Source organism: Crassostrea angulata, chromosome 9, assembly GCF_025612915.1.
Source record: "Crassostrea angulata isolate pt1a10 chromosome 9, ASM2561291v2, whole genome shotgun sequence".
In the NCBI taxonomy this organism is placed as follows: domain Eukaryota; kingdom Metazoa; phylum Mollusca; class Bivalvia; order Ostreida; family Ostreidae; genus Magallana; species Magallana angulata.
In genome coordinates, this window is record NC_069119.1 from 39226335 (window position 1) to 39243824 (window position 17490).

The 17490-nt window shown below is 31.3% G+C and overlaps 1 protein-coding gene across 6 annotated transcripts; it reads left to right on the forward strand.

Moving 5' to 3' along the window:
• Positions 1-1092: 1092 nt before the first annotated feature.
• LOC128162741 (neuropeptide FF receptor 1-like) lies at positions 1093-11450 on the forward strand. 6 transcript variants are annotated; one of them, XM_052826098.1, is made up of 6 exons: positions 1093-1494; positions 2971-3117; positions 3274-4343; positions 6310-6430; positions 8163-8305; positions 8858-9276. In XM_052826098.1, the coding sequence occupies exons 3-5, from the start codon at positions 3447-3449 to the stop codon at positions 8303-8305; spliced, it is 1161 nt and encodes a 386-aa protein (XP_052682058.1). In that variant the 5' UTR covers positions 1093-1494; positions 2971-3117; positions 3274-3446; the 3' UTR covers positions 8858-9276. The 6 variants fall into 6 exon arrangements, with proteins under 6 accessions (XP_052682058.1, XP_052682055.1, XP_052682053.1 ...); XM_052826095.1 differs by lacking the exon at positions 8858-9276 and adding an exon at positions 9284-11450 and having other exon boundaries at positions 1094-1494; XM_052826093.1 differs by lacking the exon at positions 8858-9276 and adding an exon at positions 9395-11450 and having other exon boundaries at positions 1095-1494.
• Positions 11451-17490: the final 6040 nt, after the last annotated feature.

Genomic DNA, 17490 nt, shown 5'->3' on the forward strand with positions numbered 1-17490 from the left:
CTTGTCTGATGTAAAAGATGAAACCTTTTTATATGGTGTCGCAAGGTCTAAAAAGTGAAAATTATTGTAAGCAAAAGAGGTTTAATTCATTATTGTTTGCTATTGTATGAAGCCAAACACAGTGTATACTTTGTACAGCGGTGTACAATAGAACGTTATACATGACGCTACCGATTTAAACTAAATAGATATAGAACATTTTATTAGTAAAACATATACTGTGGTTTCAGCAATATTCGTTGAATACCAATTTTCGTGGATTTCTTTGTTTAGTTGGTCCACGAAATTAAATGTTCATCGAAGTGCAATTTCTATTAACATTTTGTATTAATACGGTCATTGGCCACGAATTTACCTATCCTTGAAACTGTGATTTTCACTTCATCCACGGAAATTGATACCCTTGAATATTAATGAAACCACGTGTACAGTATGAACTACAAATAAATTGCATTACTTATTTTGTGTACAATGAGGCAAGTGAAGCATAGATATATGTTTGTTTTATGCTCTATCTTTGTGATTTTATGAATTTTATAAAACACTGAAAAACTAATAAAAAACTTGTAAAACCTTCAAGAATCAATTTTTTGGGGGAGATTTCTGTTTAGATAACGAACACATTCTCTAGTTATTTAAGATTTCAAAATATCTCAAAGTATTTCAAAGGAATAATTTTCCATCTTTTTATAGAACTCTTCTTCTCAAGAAAATTAATATAGTCTTACACTGCAAACGACCATCGAGCCGTTTTAATTCCAAAACTTCTTTATGATCCAATACCCCTGTATATTGTTTTTACACACCAACATTCATTTTACCGGCTATTGATGTAATCCAATGCTGTTTTAATGTACCTGTGCTGTCTAGAATAAGAAAAGTTAATGTCAACATCAAATACATTTATTTTTTAAAATTAGAAAACCGCAAGTACTAGTAATTTTGAGATTGTGATTGCATTTTGACACATTTACTTCATTTCATCGTTCATGTTTGTTGTAAAGGCGACAAAACAAACAATCAACGGCCCACACAATCAAAACATTTATCTCACTTGAGTCATGAAGTGAAAATTAAATCAAACGATATAAGCATTTGCAGATCGATATGAATTGTTAAAGTAACATAAGAAATTACATAGCTATTGCCTAACTAAAACAATAGCACAGTGAGGAACTGTTAAATATAGATTCCCATCCAAGCTTAATAGACAGAACTCTCCCACCGAAGATAACAATTTGTGTCATGGTGAGCCCTCTTACAGATTTGTTGAGGAAAACTTTCTAAACGCCCTGCATAACTATGCAACGAGGTTACATCAAGTGTAGCAAATAGGAGACGCACAAAGCAGGCAATGATGGCAATAATGATTCAGAGAATTTGAGAGTCAAGATCTGTATCAAATATTTGAAGTAAACAAGACTAAAAAGAGAGTGGTTTAGAAGTAAAAAGTGTTTTCACGTTAATAAGGACTTAGAAGAATCTTACGAAAAGGTATGAAAACATATATTTCTGTAAGCATTTTCAATTGAAAGATTTGCTTTGTAACCTCTTGTCATTATTGCAATTGATAATAAGATAAGGCAAATTTATTGTTTACATGTTTTCAAAGTAATTGTTCAATATTTAGCAAACTAACAATGGTTTTCATAATAATAACAACTTTTATTCACAAACAATATTTCTTACAGAAAATGCATTTGAACTGATTCATGAAGTACATATGTAACATATATTGAAACGATGTAAGTTCTAGTAGATAAATATGATATGTAAAAGTAAATAAGCAATTCCTAGCTATTGTCTAAGTTAAACATACTACAATCATAACTGTTTAATATAGACCCTCATCTAAGCTTTGTTTTGGTGGGCATCGTACAAATCCAGGGAGGAACACTTTCATAACACCCAGGATAACTAGGCTGACACTAAATACTGTGGAATCATTAATTTTCGTGAGGGCCAATTTACAACTTCGTGGGGACGTAATTTTGTGTATTCTCTCAAACATACAGTGGAAATATGACTTTATTACCCTAATTTATTAATTCGTGGAGGATGTTAATTCGTTGATGAGAGGTACCCACGAATTCCAGGAAAATTGAGCCACCACGAAATCTAATGATTCCACAGTATCTGGAAGAAAAATATTTGGTATTTTTGTGTACAAATCTAAGCCACTGAAAGGTACAATGATAAGCTGAAGTAGAGTAGCAAAGAACGGCACACTTTTGAGCAGCACGATAAAAATTATGACTTTGCTTTGGAATGTTACAAACTACCTCACAGGGAGAACTTAAAAATGGCTGCTCGATTCTAAGAGAGATATTTCATGCTAGTATTACCATTTTATTTTAGACTTTAAAAACCGATTAAACACGAGTACACCAAGACTAACAAGACTAATGAGTCGTGTATCGTGATTAACGTTCTTTTGATTCATCGGAAAAAGTGTCCGTATGTTTAATTTTTATTAATTTTGAACCTACCACTCTGTATTTAAGTTTGTCTTTCTGTGTAATAATCGGTTTCACATAATCATCTAAAGGTCATCTTAATAATTTTATATATTTTCGTAGAAATGCGTGGAATATCATTTATTTGCCACTACACACTGCAACTGCCTTGTCGTTAAGTTGTGAGGGTTTATATAAAACATAAATTTTAATAAACGTTTGTTACGTGTACAAAGCTCAAAGCTGTAACAATCAGAGATATTTTTCGTGCATCTAATAACCCGACAGGAATGTGAATGTGTAATATGATGTTGCAGTTTTTAAAACGATTACCTTTAAAGAAGATTATCTTCTCAATTTTTTTATAGTGATATTTACACATTACCATTCCTTACATTTATTTTGATTATAGTTGAGAAATACACAGAAATCTATTGAAAATCCCAAGGATACCTTTAGAGTATAAACCACCTTACAGTAAAACAAACAATAAAGATATAAAAGATCGTTTTAGGGGAACCACCACAACGACGCCTATTGCTATGGCGAGATACATGTAAAGCCTGATCAATTGACAGATCCAAGACATTAAAAGAAAATATAACACATTCAAAACTGTAGCAAGGGCAAGGCAACAACACAGACATCCTGCGCAGTGAAAGTGAGTCATCTGCTTTGTTTTGGCAAAATAAAAGCTTTGTTGTAACGTTTCTATCCAACAGTATAGTATGTGAAGTAAAGCAAATGCCATTGTACCACATGAAAACTATTACACTGAAACAACCATAGTTAAATATTTGCAATTAATAAATTGTAGTTGTAAGTTACAGTGACTCGGCCTCACTGAACGGACGGCGACACATTTGTTACCACATGCGAGTTGAAGGAATAGGAATGTTCGAGAAGTATTCTATCGTGTGTCTATTTTCATGACTATTATTTTTTTTAAATTCAAGGAGAAAGTTGATGAATTAAGCGATAGAAAGAACAATGCAATCGAATTTGACCAATAGTGTGATAGAGGTTGCGTCCAACTTTAACGTACACGTGTCGTGTGATGACAATGAGGAACATGACCACTTCTCGTCCATCTTTACCTGCTTTATCATCACCTGGTTGATTTTAATACTTGTGGCGGATCTAGTAGGCAACACTTTAGTGATTCTTGTGATTCTTAAAAACCCGAGCATGCATGACCGAACGCAGACAACTAATTTTTTCCTGCTCAACCTTGCCGTTGCGGACCTTTTGGTTGCCTTGGTGATTCCGTTCTCCATTCACTCCGCTTATAAAGAATGTTGGGATATGTCCATGATTCTGTGTAAACTGAATTCGTTTCTAGTGACACTGTCTCTTCTTACGTCTATCCACACTCTAATGTATATTAGTATACACAAATTTATCAGCGTTAGGCGAGTAGCAATCATGAACAATTTCAATAAACCGGTGACACGAAGGACATCTCTGATCATGATTGTGGCTGCCTGGATGTACGCTCTCGTCTTCAGCGTATTAACAGTAATTTCCGACCCAATTTTCAAGGAGAAAACTCTTCAGTGTGGGCCACGGTACCCCGTCTTTGGAAATACTACATTCTTCCTTCACATTGGTAACCAGATAGGAAATCTTTTTGTTCCGTTAGTAATATTAACTTTCTGTTATATCCGGATATTCATGTACATCAGACATCATACCCACGAACAGCGGAACATTTCCTTAACTACAAGTGATGGAAATACATCTCAAGGTGAGAGGGGTGTGACCTTGACATTGGTGATAGTCCTTGCGTTTTTCCTGCTGTCATGGTTACCTTACATCGTTTACACCAACTATGGGGCCATTGTGAAGGATAAAAAGAATGACATACCCTACTACCTCAATCCTTTGGTGAGTTTAACTTGAACTCATAAACAATTGTAGCTGGGTATCGTCAGTCTTTCAAGCAAGTCAATGTTCTCGGAATTTCTACTTTTGCATGACATATTGATGTTCCATACTATATAACTACTTGCTCTCTGCAGTTTTTTGAGCTATTAAATGCATTATCAAATAACCAAAAAGTGACCGCTTAAAGATGCCGGGAATAGGGAAACATGTCCGATGATTTGATGTAATACATGACTTGTGTACTATATACATGCATGATGCCTTTGCAAAACCTTTCACCGACTGGTATTTTCTTATTGGCATACTTTTTTCTCAAACGTAAAACGTACCCGTAGTTATACGTGTCAAGGGTAAAAGGTACAAAACACAGTTTTATATGTAACGTTAAAAAGACGTTTTTAGATGAGGGAAACGGAAAATCGACCTGCATAAAATAATATTGTAAAAGCATGTTACACATATATCTATAAATCAATAAAAAAAGATTGTGAATTTAGTTATTATTTGAGAGTAATGCACATGTAACTAAATGCTTTAATTCATTTGGCACTTAAAGCGCAAGGAAAGAAGAAAAAAAGGATGCCTCTAAATGCAACACACTGATAAAGTTCAGGCTTCTTCTAACAGCAGAATGCAAATAAATCAGCGATTTTATTTTCTGTGCATTTACAAAAAGAAGTCCTTATGCATTGTTTGTAGTATTTCAAGGTACATTTGCCAGCTTTATAAAAAAGTATGTTACCATCTAAAAAAGTCATGAAATTCTGCACGCGTAAAATCCAGATGTTTTTAAGTTACCTCCAAAAGTTATCTTGTTTTAGAGTCTCACAAAATTAATTTTTGAAATTTTTCTACATACTTTCATGTATTCGAAAAATTAACTTCAAAATTATGCAATTGAGAACTTAAAACATTAATTTTCATGTATAACGTATAAAAATAGCAGGAACTTCCCTACCCATCATGCTTTTTCCCAGAGAAAACCCCCTGGATTTTATACGAAACTGTGGTTAGCTACCAAAAGGCTGAGCTATTATATGAGCAAAATAGATCATATCTGATTGGAACATATGTTTAAAAACATTGAAGATATTAGGATTAATTGCTTAAGAAAGCAGTAGACTTCTCTAACCTTGTTGTTGTGTATGAAAAAAACCTGCTATTGCAAGTGAGTCAGTGTGGTTTATTGTAATATCTTTTTAGCTAAAAAAAACACGTGCATAATGCATTTTGCCAGAGAAAAAGAGGTTAGTCTGTATAGAACGCCACTGTTAATGAATTGCTTAAAGAATAAAGAAATTCTTAGACAGAGATAAGTTACAGCATCACCAATGTTAACGCGTTTTTAACGTGAGATTGTGCTCTACTGCTTCTGTTTCTAGTTTTGTTTTGCAAAATATTTAGAAAGTACACCATCAAAAAAGAAATGTAGGACCGTTTAATACGTACAAACTATTGACGGGAAACAGTTTGCCTCATTATACCTTAATATCCTACAACTTAGAATTACAATACATTTTTTGCTTGTTAGTATGTACACTGTAATACACAAAAAACCTTCATACTTATTGTGTTCGGTATTAGACGGCGTTTACACTGTTATTATTATCATAAGATTAAAACGGAAGGATAATAACATTTTCGTTTTAGTTTTGAATTTATTTTATATCCACATTAGAAAAAAACTCGAAAGAAATCATATAACAAATTAAAAGCAATGCTTACTTGTTGGGGAGAATATACTGCCCCACGTTGTTTGTTTTCAGTTTTAAAGTACAAGAACCCGGTTTTGGTGTCGTAGAAAAAATGTACACTGGTTTTTTTTATTTTTGGATTACTGGTGAAAATTTTAGTAACCGTATTATACAATACATTTGTTTTAAAGTTATAGTTAAGCGATGTTAAATGGGTATATAATAGTAATCGTCAATATTAAATAATTAAGTATGCATTTTTTCATTACCAGGCGTACTGTTTTGGCTACATGAACAGCGCTTATAACCCGCTGATCTACGCGTGGAGAATCCCGAGATTCAGACAAGGATACAAGGACATATTCAATAAAACCAAGTACTTCGTCACCATTGGTGAGCATGCGTACTTCTGTGCATGTAAATTGTGCATAATGTTTTGTTTAAAAATATAATTCAAAAGTTAACATAGTGTTAAATGTTGGAAAAAAATAGCTGTATATTTGCATTTATAATATGTCTATATTTATCAAGTTGGATGTATCTAAATTACGAATTCTTACATTTTGTCGGAGTGATAAGTGATATTTTTGTAAGTGTAAACACCGACAAACTTTACCAACAGATACTGGCACTATACCAGTTATCGGCTAAAATTTAACGTTTTCTTTTCGTAATTCCTTATTTCTTGATGTTTTGAGATAAAACTTGACATACTTTAAAAAGTGAAATCCTTATTTATCAATCTGTTATAGTTTATATCATTATTAAGAACTAAAAAGATCTTGTTTTGTGCTTTTTAGCACGCCCCGAATTTGCTGAGTTGTTACGATTTACTGTACCAGTTATCGACTTCGTGATAATAACATAATAAAATCCGTGTTCATGTTGATTTTATACTCTGCTAAATGTAGTTTGAATTAAGCCCATTGTGGGGTCAGACTAAAGTAGTCGGGGTCATTATACATTATAAACAAAACTCATAAAATTATTCGTTTATTATCATATGGTAATGCAGCAAATCGTAGACTATTCAATATTACATAACTGTGCAATCAGGTGTTCAATTGCGCTACGAATCTCTCGGAAATTTGTGAATTTCTTTTGTTTATAATGTTAAATGTACTGATATTATATGTCAAATCAGAGAAGGGATATTATAACGTATCACAAAGAGGTAATATTCTATTTCTAACTTATTACGTCACTTCCCCCACTGATGTAAAATCAGCGGTAAACATTGATTGTTTAAGCTCATGTATAAAACATATTCAAGAAAGTTTTCAAGCAAACTTACTTTTCTTTATTAAAAAAAAACGACTGAATTAAAAAATCTTGGATTGTCGCGTGCTATAAACCCGAACTCTCAGTTTAGCCGATAACTGGTCTTAGCCGATAACTGGCACAGTACCAGTATAGATTTCACCTTGTCTGAAACATGTTACAGTATCAGTATACGATATTGGTTTTTCTCCAAATGCATCGTACGTTTATCAGGTATTGATGGTCTTGATCAATTTTAGACTATATTATTCTCACAAAGACTCATTGAACTCCCCATGAAATACTAATATATCGAAAACTCGTTCATATATAAATATTAGGTTGTTTACAATCTTTCTTTACTTTGAAATATTCAATAAATACCTGACATTTTTAGGTAAATCAAATGTTTACTATTCCAACTCCTTAAAAGACATGTAATTTAAAACTAAGATCAAATGGTCTGCGGATTTTACCGTAAGCAAGCTAGTCGTTGTTGCATGTATTTAGGGTCTCCAAAATACCAAGATACAAAATCGAATTGCCTCATACTTTATAATTTTGCTTATAATATATTTAAGGTACACAACAAAATTAGACTCAGATGCTTTCAGTAAGTTTAACTTTTGGAAAACTGAAAACATGTAAAATGTAGATCATGCCTAATTTCTTGGTTTGTGATGAAATCATTTTTTGTCTATCTATTTGGAGGTCAGTATTGCTCTGCTTTGAATTTGTATATCGTTTTATGTATTTTTGAGATGGTTGCAGTTTGTTATTGTCATTTTTTCATTGTACTAGATAGTACTGATTAGCCCCCCAATATTTGTGTTGTTATTATGATTATATAACCTATATGTTTTAGTGGACGGAGGTCGAAGAGTTCGGCGCCCTGTCACCCCTAGTATGATCGAAAGCGAGGCTGGCCGACGACTGTCGGCCACTCAAAGGTCCATCAGTGACGTTCGGATTTCGGCAGTAGGCCATTCTTGTCAGAACATCAAATAGGTAAAAAGAACAAAATAAAACACACCGTAACGACGAAAGCCGTGAAATGTAACAAATTATATAAGCTGAATAAATATATTCCAAAATACATGTAACTATATGTTTGATTTTTGCCATTGGCATTTCTTTAAAGACATACGGCAATGCATTTCTTTCGGTTACTGGAGTTGAAACTGTATGATTTTAAGTGGTTTAAAAATAGATTAACAAGAACACTCAATATATTTGGACGAGTTAAACTACACTCTGCTAACTTTCTTGAATTTGTTTTGTTATATATAAATATTGGTAAAATTAAAATTCACATATTTATCCTTTACATACGCGGATTGGAATTTACTACTTTTTTAAACTGATATGTTTTATTGACTGTTTTCGAAAAATAAAACATAAAATGTTCATTATCATTTCTTGCTTAATACTTTTCTATTATCTATCTTAATTATCTTGTAAATTTGTATAAAATCGTTGCTATGGAAATGTATATTGAAAATACATCTTTTTCAATTAACACACAATAAGTTAACAGAGGTAGTTTTCAATTCATTGCAGACATGATTCATTGTTTTTTCACTGTTCACTCAAATGTCGTAAACGAGAAAGAAACAGGAACTATCTTTGACCTATATAACCCAGATATGTGGCAGACGTGATTTATGGGAATTCTTCAACAGAGTAGTGGGTGCCTCATTATCCAATTAACATTACTTTTGTGCTGCAATGGGTGCTTTCGTAACATAATTCTAACAATTAAGAATGAACCATACAAAGTGTTATTTTTTTTATTTTTAATTACTGAAGCCACTAACACAAATAGCTGTTTTGTGAGTAAATATATGAAAATCCCTAATTTAAATTAGTACATTTAAATCAAAGAAAAATACTAGTAATCAAATCTGAAAAATTGCAAAATTCTTGGTTAAATCTTAAACAATTTAAAATGACTGTTTGTTCTCTGTTGCTATTATCATTTATCAGTTATCAATTATCAACGGTTCCAAGAAGCCAAAGGGGATCCAACTTATTTACATTTTTGCATTACCGTTCAAAACAATTTTGTATGAAATATCTGCTCATATCAAACACCAGGCGTTGGAGGCGACCACATTATCAGTCAACGGTCAACGTGCATACAAGAAGAAAATCAAGTTCGGACGGAACGACTTTACTCTAAATAGAGGGAACAGGAGAAAAAATGTCATCTGAACAAAAAAGAGAACAGATTATAAATCTATTTAGGAAGTCAATGTCAATTAAAAAAAACTTGTTTATGAAATAAAAAAAAATCTTAAAATGTCAATAAAATATGTTGATATTGTTTATTACTATGCATGTCTGTACAATTTTTATCTTTATGTCAGGGAGTTATTTTAACTTGATTGTGCATTACCGGTTATCCAGACGTGATAAAGTGCTATATGATGTGCGATGATGTAAAATTCGAATGATGTGCCATGAGATGTTTTGGCAATGCTATGTGATGTATATGTATATGCTTTGAGAAACTTAAATAAAAGTGAAATACAAGGCCAAATAAAATGGCATGCTATAATAAAGTATTTTTTGCTACAAGATTCGAGCAAATAGCCATCTGTATACAGACGCGATTCAATATATCGAATAAAAATAATTCATAGCTTAGGTTGACTACTAATCTGCAACGTAAATACTTATTTTTAAAATGAAATAAATAAAAACTGAATTGAAATTACATGTATAATTTATGCTATAATATGCAATGGTATTAGTTTTTAAAATCTAATGGTATGCTATGAGATTGAATGTTTTGGTATTCCAACGATATTTAACACATATGAGGTTTAATTGATATGCTATAATATGGTGTAAAAATAATGCTTGAACTGACTGTAAAATTAGGCAAAATTAAGTTTAAAACATGTTTTTATAAATTGTCATGAAATATATTTGAAATAAATACAACGAAAATATTTCATTAAAAAAAAAAAACCATGTTAAGTTAAGCAAGGTAAAAGCAAACACGGTTAAAGGGAGTTGACGGACCATCAAACATGGCGACCAACTAAAACTCTTACATTCATACGACTTATTAATTTGTTAATAAATGTGGTTCAAAGGATCAAAAGTGTTTAATAATCATAAACTATACTATACATGTAAATATGTATTCTTTTTAGCATTCCTGGTGTGTGTATTGTAACTATATACTGCAAACGTATTACATGTAACTGTGTAACTATTCTTTTTAGCGTTCCTGGGTGTGTAGTAATCATTTGCTGTACACGAATTACATGTGACTATGTATTCTATCTAGCGTTCCTTGTGTGTGTATTAATCATATGATGTAAACGTATTACATGTAACTGTGTATTCTTTTCAGCATTCCTGGTGTTTTTAGAAAGCATATGCTGTAAGCTTATTAAATGTAATTGTGAATATTTTAAGCGTGTGTAGTAATCAAATGCTAAGGACGTATTACATGTAAATGTGTATTCTTTTAAGCGTTCCTGTGTATGTAATAATTATATGCCGTTAACTTATTACATGTAACTCTGTATTCTATTTTTCGTTCCTGGTGTGTGTAGAAATCATATACTGTAAACGCATTACATGTAACTGTGTATTCTTTTTAGCGTGCGTTCCCGGTGTGTGTAATCATATGCTGTAAACGTATAAAATGTAACTGTGTATTTTATTTAGCGTATCTGGTGTGTGGAGTAATCGTATACAGTAAACGTATTACATGTAACTGTATTCTTTTAAGCTTTCCTGGTGTGTTTAGTATTCATATGCCGTAATCGTATTACATGTAACTGTGTATTCTATTGAGCGTATCTGGTGTGTGGAGTAATCGTATACAGTAAACGTATTACATGTAACTGTGTATTCTTTTAAGCGTTCCTGGTGTGTGTAGTAAGCATATTCTGTAAACTTATTACTTAAGCTTTCCTGGTGTGTGTTGCCAATTACTGTAAACGTATTTCATGTGGATGTGTATTCTTTTCAGCGTCCATGGTATGTGTAGTAATTATTTATTGTAAACGTTTTACATGTAACTATGCATTCTATTTAGCTTTTTTAATGTGTGCAGTAATTAAATACTGTAATCGTACCATATGTAACTGTTTGTTCTTTTTAGCGTTTATGGTGTGTGTATTGTAATTATATTCTGGATGTGTCTGTGTATCTTTCTAGCGTTCCTGGTGTTTGTAGTAATCATGGATGTATACTGTAACCGTATTACATGTAACTGTTCGTTCTTTTTAGCGTTTTAATGTGTGTAGTAATCATTTACTGTATATGTATTACAAGTGGCTGTGTATTCTATTTAGCATTCCTGGAGGTTTGTCGCTTCCACCTAATTAAGATCATCGCTTCAAAACATACTTGTAAAAGAAAAAGGCACATTTAGGTATGTGACATTCAATCAAAGCCAACTTGTTTCAAAATCATTTTACACCAAGTATCGTATACACTAAAGATAATATGCGTACATTGTTGTTTTAATTATCTTTTGGTATTAATCATACTAGTGTAATGAAAACAAATACATGTACATCATGTCACGTCCTTAGACATTGTGTTCCTTTTGTCCATTTTAAAAATTTAATAATTCTTAAAAATAATTTTTTCTACTCTGCTTGCCAAACACGTGTTATATGAATTTCTTCAATACCACGTGGGTAAATATTCTTCTGGCTTTAATTTATGTTTACCAAATATAGAGCATATACTATCATCGTTATAAAGAAAACACTTTAATTCTAACATTAAAGATAATCTTTGTTAGAAATACCTTAGTATATGTCTCTTTTTTGTATCTCAATAACTCACTATTAATTCTTTCTCAATTAAAAATCAGAAATCATGCAGAGATTATGACAAATTTAACCATTTTTCCAGACGAAAGAATTATAAATGTCATAGTTTTATTTAATCAAATATGTGTACTTTAAATTTCATATTGAAACTCAGATGTTTTATTGAAATGATTGGGAATGCTAATACAAAAGTCCAATAAACCACATAACAAGAGTTACTCTTCCTGTGATATTCAGCATCAATGGAACAACGAGATTAGTGTAAACGCAATATCATACTTGTATCTGCCATATCGAATGATCAATCTAAAAGTTAGATCATAATATCCTACATATCGTCAATTCACGTATATTGTATTGCAAGGTATGTTCAAAATGTGAACAGTTTCAATGTGATATTTTTTTTTCTGCATGATTGACTATAATATTAACCGACATAAAATTTGATAAGCATAAACATATTTATCTGCAAAAATCTAACAGCGTGTTTATTGAGAGCAGATACAAGTGGAAGTTTGATAAGAAAGCAGATAAACAAGCCTCAGTGGAACAGATGTTTATTTTTAACTCCGCGCAACGATGTGTATTTTTATATATTTCTAGGCTGCTTATGACTGCAAGCAACATATAATTTGAGCATTTTATATTCTTGTTGTGTCTAGGTATACAGGTACAACAATATAAAAATGCAATGCTTTGATTTATTTTCTCTATCTCAATAATCAATATAAGCAATCTATTACTATATCATTTTAACTTAAACATCGACCTCTTTTTCTTTTAGATATTTCTTATAAAAATATACAGATGTCCACGAATATCTGACACCTGGTCATATTTTTTTTGTGACTTATATCTTAATAAATATATTTTTGAAAATATAATGATATTTTGTAAACAAGCATGATGTGTATTTCACTCAAACAAGATTTCACAAATTATCAAATGTTTTTGACAAATGATATATAAATTAAAGACACAACAAATATTAATAGAATCTCTAATTGACGTCCTCTTTAATCCAGAACAAAATCAAGTCGATGATTAAATCTCTTACAACAGCCACGTGCACTGTACGGATGTTATTTTCTGAAATCTATTAACAATTAAAAAAAATCTGTTGTTCGTTGAGTTTTTCTCTAGGGTGTTCTTTTTCATAATTAATTCAACTATATCTTAAAGCTGTGTTTGGTAATACAATTTAAAAACGGAGAATGTCTGCTTTATTGTCTGGTATATCTTAAATAATGAATTTTTAACTAATATACCGCAAAAGCACGTTTTTTCCAAACTCTTGAGAGAGAGAGAAAAAAAAGACTTTACGTTTATTATAAGTCACTATTTACAAATGTTCACAAATACTATCAATTGATGTGATAATTCTGGCAAGTATATTGGCGCATTCTGTGTAATGACAGAATCCAATAATTGTCATTCCGTCTCTGAATGGATTCGTAGTTCGGTTTTGTCAGCCAGGTGGCGTTGTTGAAAAAGTTATTTATGCAAGAGCAGGGATCAGTCGATGGCGAAGCGGTGCTGCAGGAAGATTGGAAAAATTTTAGGCAACTGTCTTCAAAAATACAATTGAGTTTTGTTTTATTTATTTTTTTATTTTTCCGTACAAAGTCTAGAAGAAACTGAATTCTTTCCTGGCTTTACATATATTTTTTATCTATTTCATGAACGATTGAAAACCTTGGTGTTATAGAGCCGGAGCCACGAACAGAAAGAGCCATGACGAGCCGGCATTGTACATTGTAATAGCCAGAAGAGCCGTTCTGAATGAGCCGAGTCTGTGTATTAGAGCCAGCGCATATTTGTGCATGCTTAATTCTACGACAGTCGATTTGTTTTTTATTATCAATATATGTACATATTGATAATGATTACTACTAGTCCTCAGAAAGATAACTAAAGTTTCTTAACCGCTTGTTTTTTATAGTCAATAGGGTTGCACGCTAACATAACAATTCATGTAGGAAAAAGTTCAAGTTTCAAAACTTAACAATTCGAACTTCTCTTTTATTTTTTGATAGCTTGTGGCCGAAAGAAATGTCTTAAATTTGGCATAAATTTGATTGGTACTTTATAAACCACTCCGTCCAGCAGCTTTACTAATTGACAAACTAGTATATCTTTTTAAACTCCAGAGTCTATATATTAAGATGTTTTTTCTCTTGCAATTCATAGCTAAAGAGCCTTCACGTCTTAAAGATTGCTGACACATGTTCGCGCTATCTATGGTGCTATAACGTGTGTGCTGATCATGGAGTAAATTAGATTTGTCCTAACCCAAGGTCCCCACAAACAGCCTGCTATCGACCAGATAATCATTAAATTAGTCATTTTCCTCCAACCTATTGTCATAAATGTCCTATAATAAACTAATCATTTACTCGTGGTTTGTTTAATCAATTCCACCTCTTCCTTTATTTGGACAAAGTTGTCCTGTAAATTCTAAGAAGTGCAGATCCTTCACAAAAGGACTTGGGTACGGTGCCTTGATGAGCGTTACGTTTAATCTAGCTTTATATGAGTTTCAAATGATTTAACCAATGTCGACTGTAACTGTAACAATTCAAGGTCCTCTGAGGGGTCATGTTTGTACGAGAAGGCAACGTTCCTTAGTATACGTTTTTTTTTTAAAAACATGTACTAAAAATCAAATTTATTGATTTTTTTTAATTTTGGGATTTTACTTTTAATCTTTTTCATGAAATAATTGATTACGTTAACTGAACAGATATTCATAGTTTATTACGAAAGTTTTCTTTGTCACAGTAAGAATACTGCCAATAAGAATTAATTTACTTACTAAGAAAAAATCCCAGTTATTAAAAAAGATATGAACTTGGTTGGTGACTTCATAATATCCTGTTAAAACACAGTTTTAAAATTTGAACTGCTTATGTCATTTAATTTTTTTTGTACAATCTAGATTATAAGAATAATGTTATTCAAGAAAGCGTTATACTGTTCTAAATTAAATTAACTTGGCTTTGAAATAACAAAGATTTCTGTATCCTAGGAAAACATTTTAAGACTGCCTTCCTACTTCACCTGACTTATTTGTAATCATTTATGAAATGAAGGTCCAAATTGATTGAAACAATTAAATGTCGCTAATTGTTTTTCATACACGTTTACTTAAAAAAATTGTATGCTCAACAAATCGATCTTTAACATCTTCTTATTTAAAACTAAAGGTGTGAATATTTGAGGCTAATTCTAAATGTTTTGTTGAATTCCAACAAAACAAAAGTGTAAGTGAAATGACAAAAATAAAACAAATAATTTCTTTTGAAAGTTTTTTGAAATTGTTTGCCCTATTGATTACCAATTTAAGAAATAAAGTATTTTTAATTTCATTGTTAAATTAAAAAAAAAAATAAATTTACCCGTTATAACAATATATTATATGGAAGCCAATCAAGTTTGGGACCTTTTACTAATAACATATTAAACGGCCCTACTTTTTTGATAAAAATCTGTTTTAGCAAAATCTTTAATCGATACATTCCCTCTCCCACAAAAAATGTCATTAACTAAATGAAGAAGGTCTTCATAATATGATATGTTAAAGCGGATATTTATATAATTTGCTATTTAAGAAATCTTTAAAATATTTGAGCATCATTGCCATTAAGGATAGAAAACGACCACTATTCATGCAATAAAGTTTGAACATTTTTCCTTACACTTTTATACAGAGCTTTTTTAATGATATGCTACGAAGTTTTAAGGCATTGCCATGATATCTGTATGCTATGGTACGAGAAATGAAAATGAAGGACTTAATGATAAGGTATGCTATGCTATGATATGCTGTGAAATTTAAACAAAATTGTCTCCGTTCACTAAAGAGTTCCACACATTGTGAAGTAAAATGATCTAAGTTTACAAATACTCTGCAGGGTGAACATTTATTCTTTAAATTAAAGGCATTTTAAACCATGTTTAAGTTATGTTGTATGCTGATTTTTGGTATGCTATAGTATGATATGACGAATGAGAATCTACGACATTGTATGCTCTTGTATGAAATTCTATTGCTATGGTATGAGATTTGAATGCAATGCTTTGAGATGTGAATGCTATGCTATTCTGCATGTTGTAAAAGATGTGTTTGAACTGACTGTAAAAATAACCTAAAACAAAACCACTACTATCCCGCCCACTGGAAGTATTCAATTTTCATCAATAACTAAAACTAACTCGAAAAAAGCCAAACAAATACTGTCTATATGTAGGTATATTAACTATAAAAGCCATCAACATTAAGTTTTACGATTGTCCAGGCCACTTTTAACTCTACCTTTCTTCTTAAGAAGATTAACTTTATATAGAAATATTAGGAAATAACCAATTTTAAAACGTTAAGTACATAGATTTCTATTTTTCAAATCAATTTCTATAACTAAATAAAAAAAAATCATAGGATCCAAATTAAATCGAAAAGTTAATTATAAATTTATTCTATTTTCAAATAATAAATCGTATTTAATAAGATCAATATTGTATTATTTGGATAGTTTTGCATTCAATCGACTACTTACCAAAAATTAAGGAACCAATGTAAATTTATTTTTTAATTATTTTTACTGTCTGCCTTTGATTAATATTAATGAATGTACTTTTTCGTCTCAGGCCATATTGCATATGTAACCCTCGAACAATATATAATGGAACTAGCTCTCTATCTATAGTAAATTCAATCTGTCTAAATATCACCAGTCTACGCCATACTTCGATAATTATAATCCCCTAATGTCCATAGATGTTAGACTGCTGCGGAGAGTAAAATGGATAATAGCGATGTGCATTCTGTACAATTGACATAACAATGTTAATATTCCATATTAAATTTTAATCCACTGGTTTAAAATTCTACCAATTATTGTAAAGATAAATCTAAAAATAAAATTATAAATTTCTTTAATTGATATATGTATACAAACTTTTCATTTATCAAATATGATAAATATCTATTTTCTACACATGTTCTATAAATGTGGTACTTATAACCATCTATTAGTGGGTTATATCAGCTACTGTGGGTGTACGAGTAGTTATAAATGTGGGCTGATAATATGGGACATATGGGAATAGTTTACTAAGGATTCGACATGGTTGACAACATTTATTGAATTTCATGCTTTCTCGGGGATGTTCTTTCAGCACCCAACGCATGACTTATGAACATATAATTTTACATCGTATGTGCATAATTGATGGGCTGTTACGCTTTACGTATTTGAAACGTAAAGTAAACATTTGCTGGAATTTAGCTTGCATTTCATGTGAAACTCACTTTTAGACCCAGAAGAAATGTACACAAAAACAGTATCAAGTCATTCATTTAAAAAATCTCCAGATTGTATTCAC

Coding starts and splice junctions, on each gene's coding strand:
- LOC128162741 (XM_052826098.1), top strand. CDS start 3,447: ATGCAATCGAATTTGACCAATAGTGTGATAGAGGTTGCGTCCAACTTT. Junction 4,344..6,309: donor CCTACTACCTCAATCCTTTG/GTGAGTTTAACT, acceptor TTTCATTACCAG/GCGTACTGTTTTGGCTACAT. Junction 6,431..8,162: donor CAAGTACTTCGTCACCATTG/GTGAGCATGCGT, acceptor TATATGTTTTAG/TGGACGGAGGTCGAAGAGTT.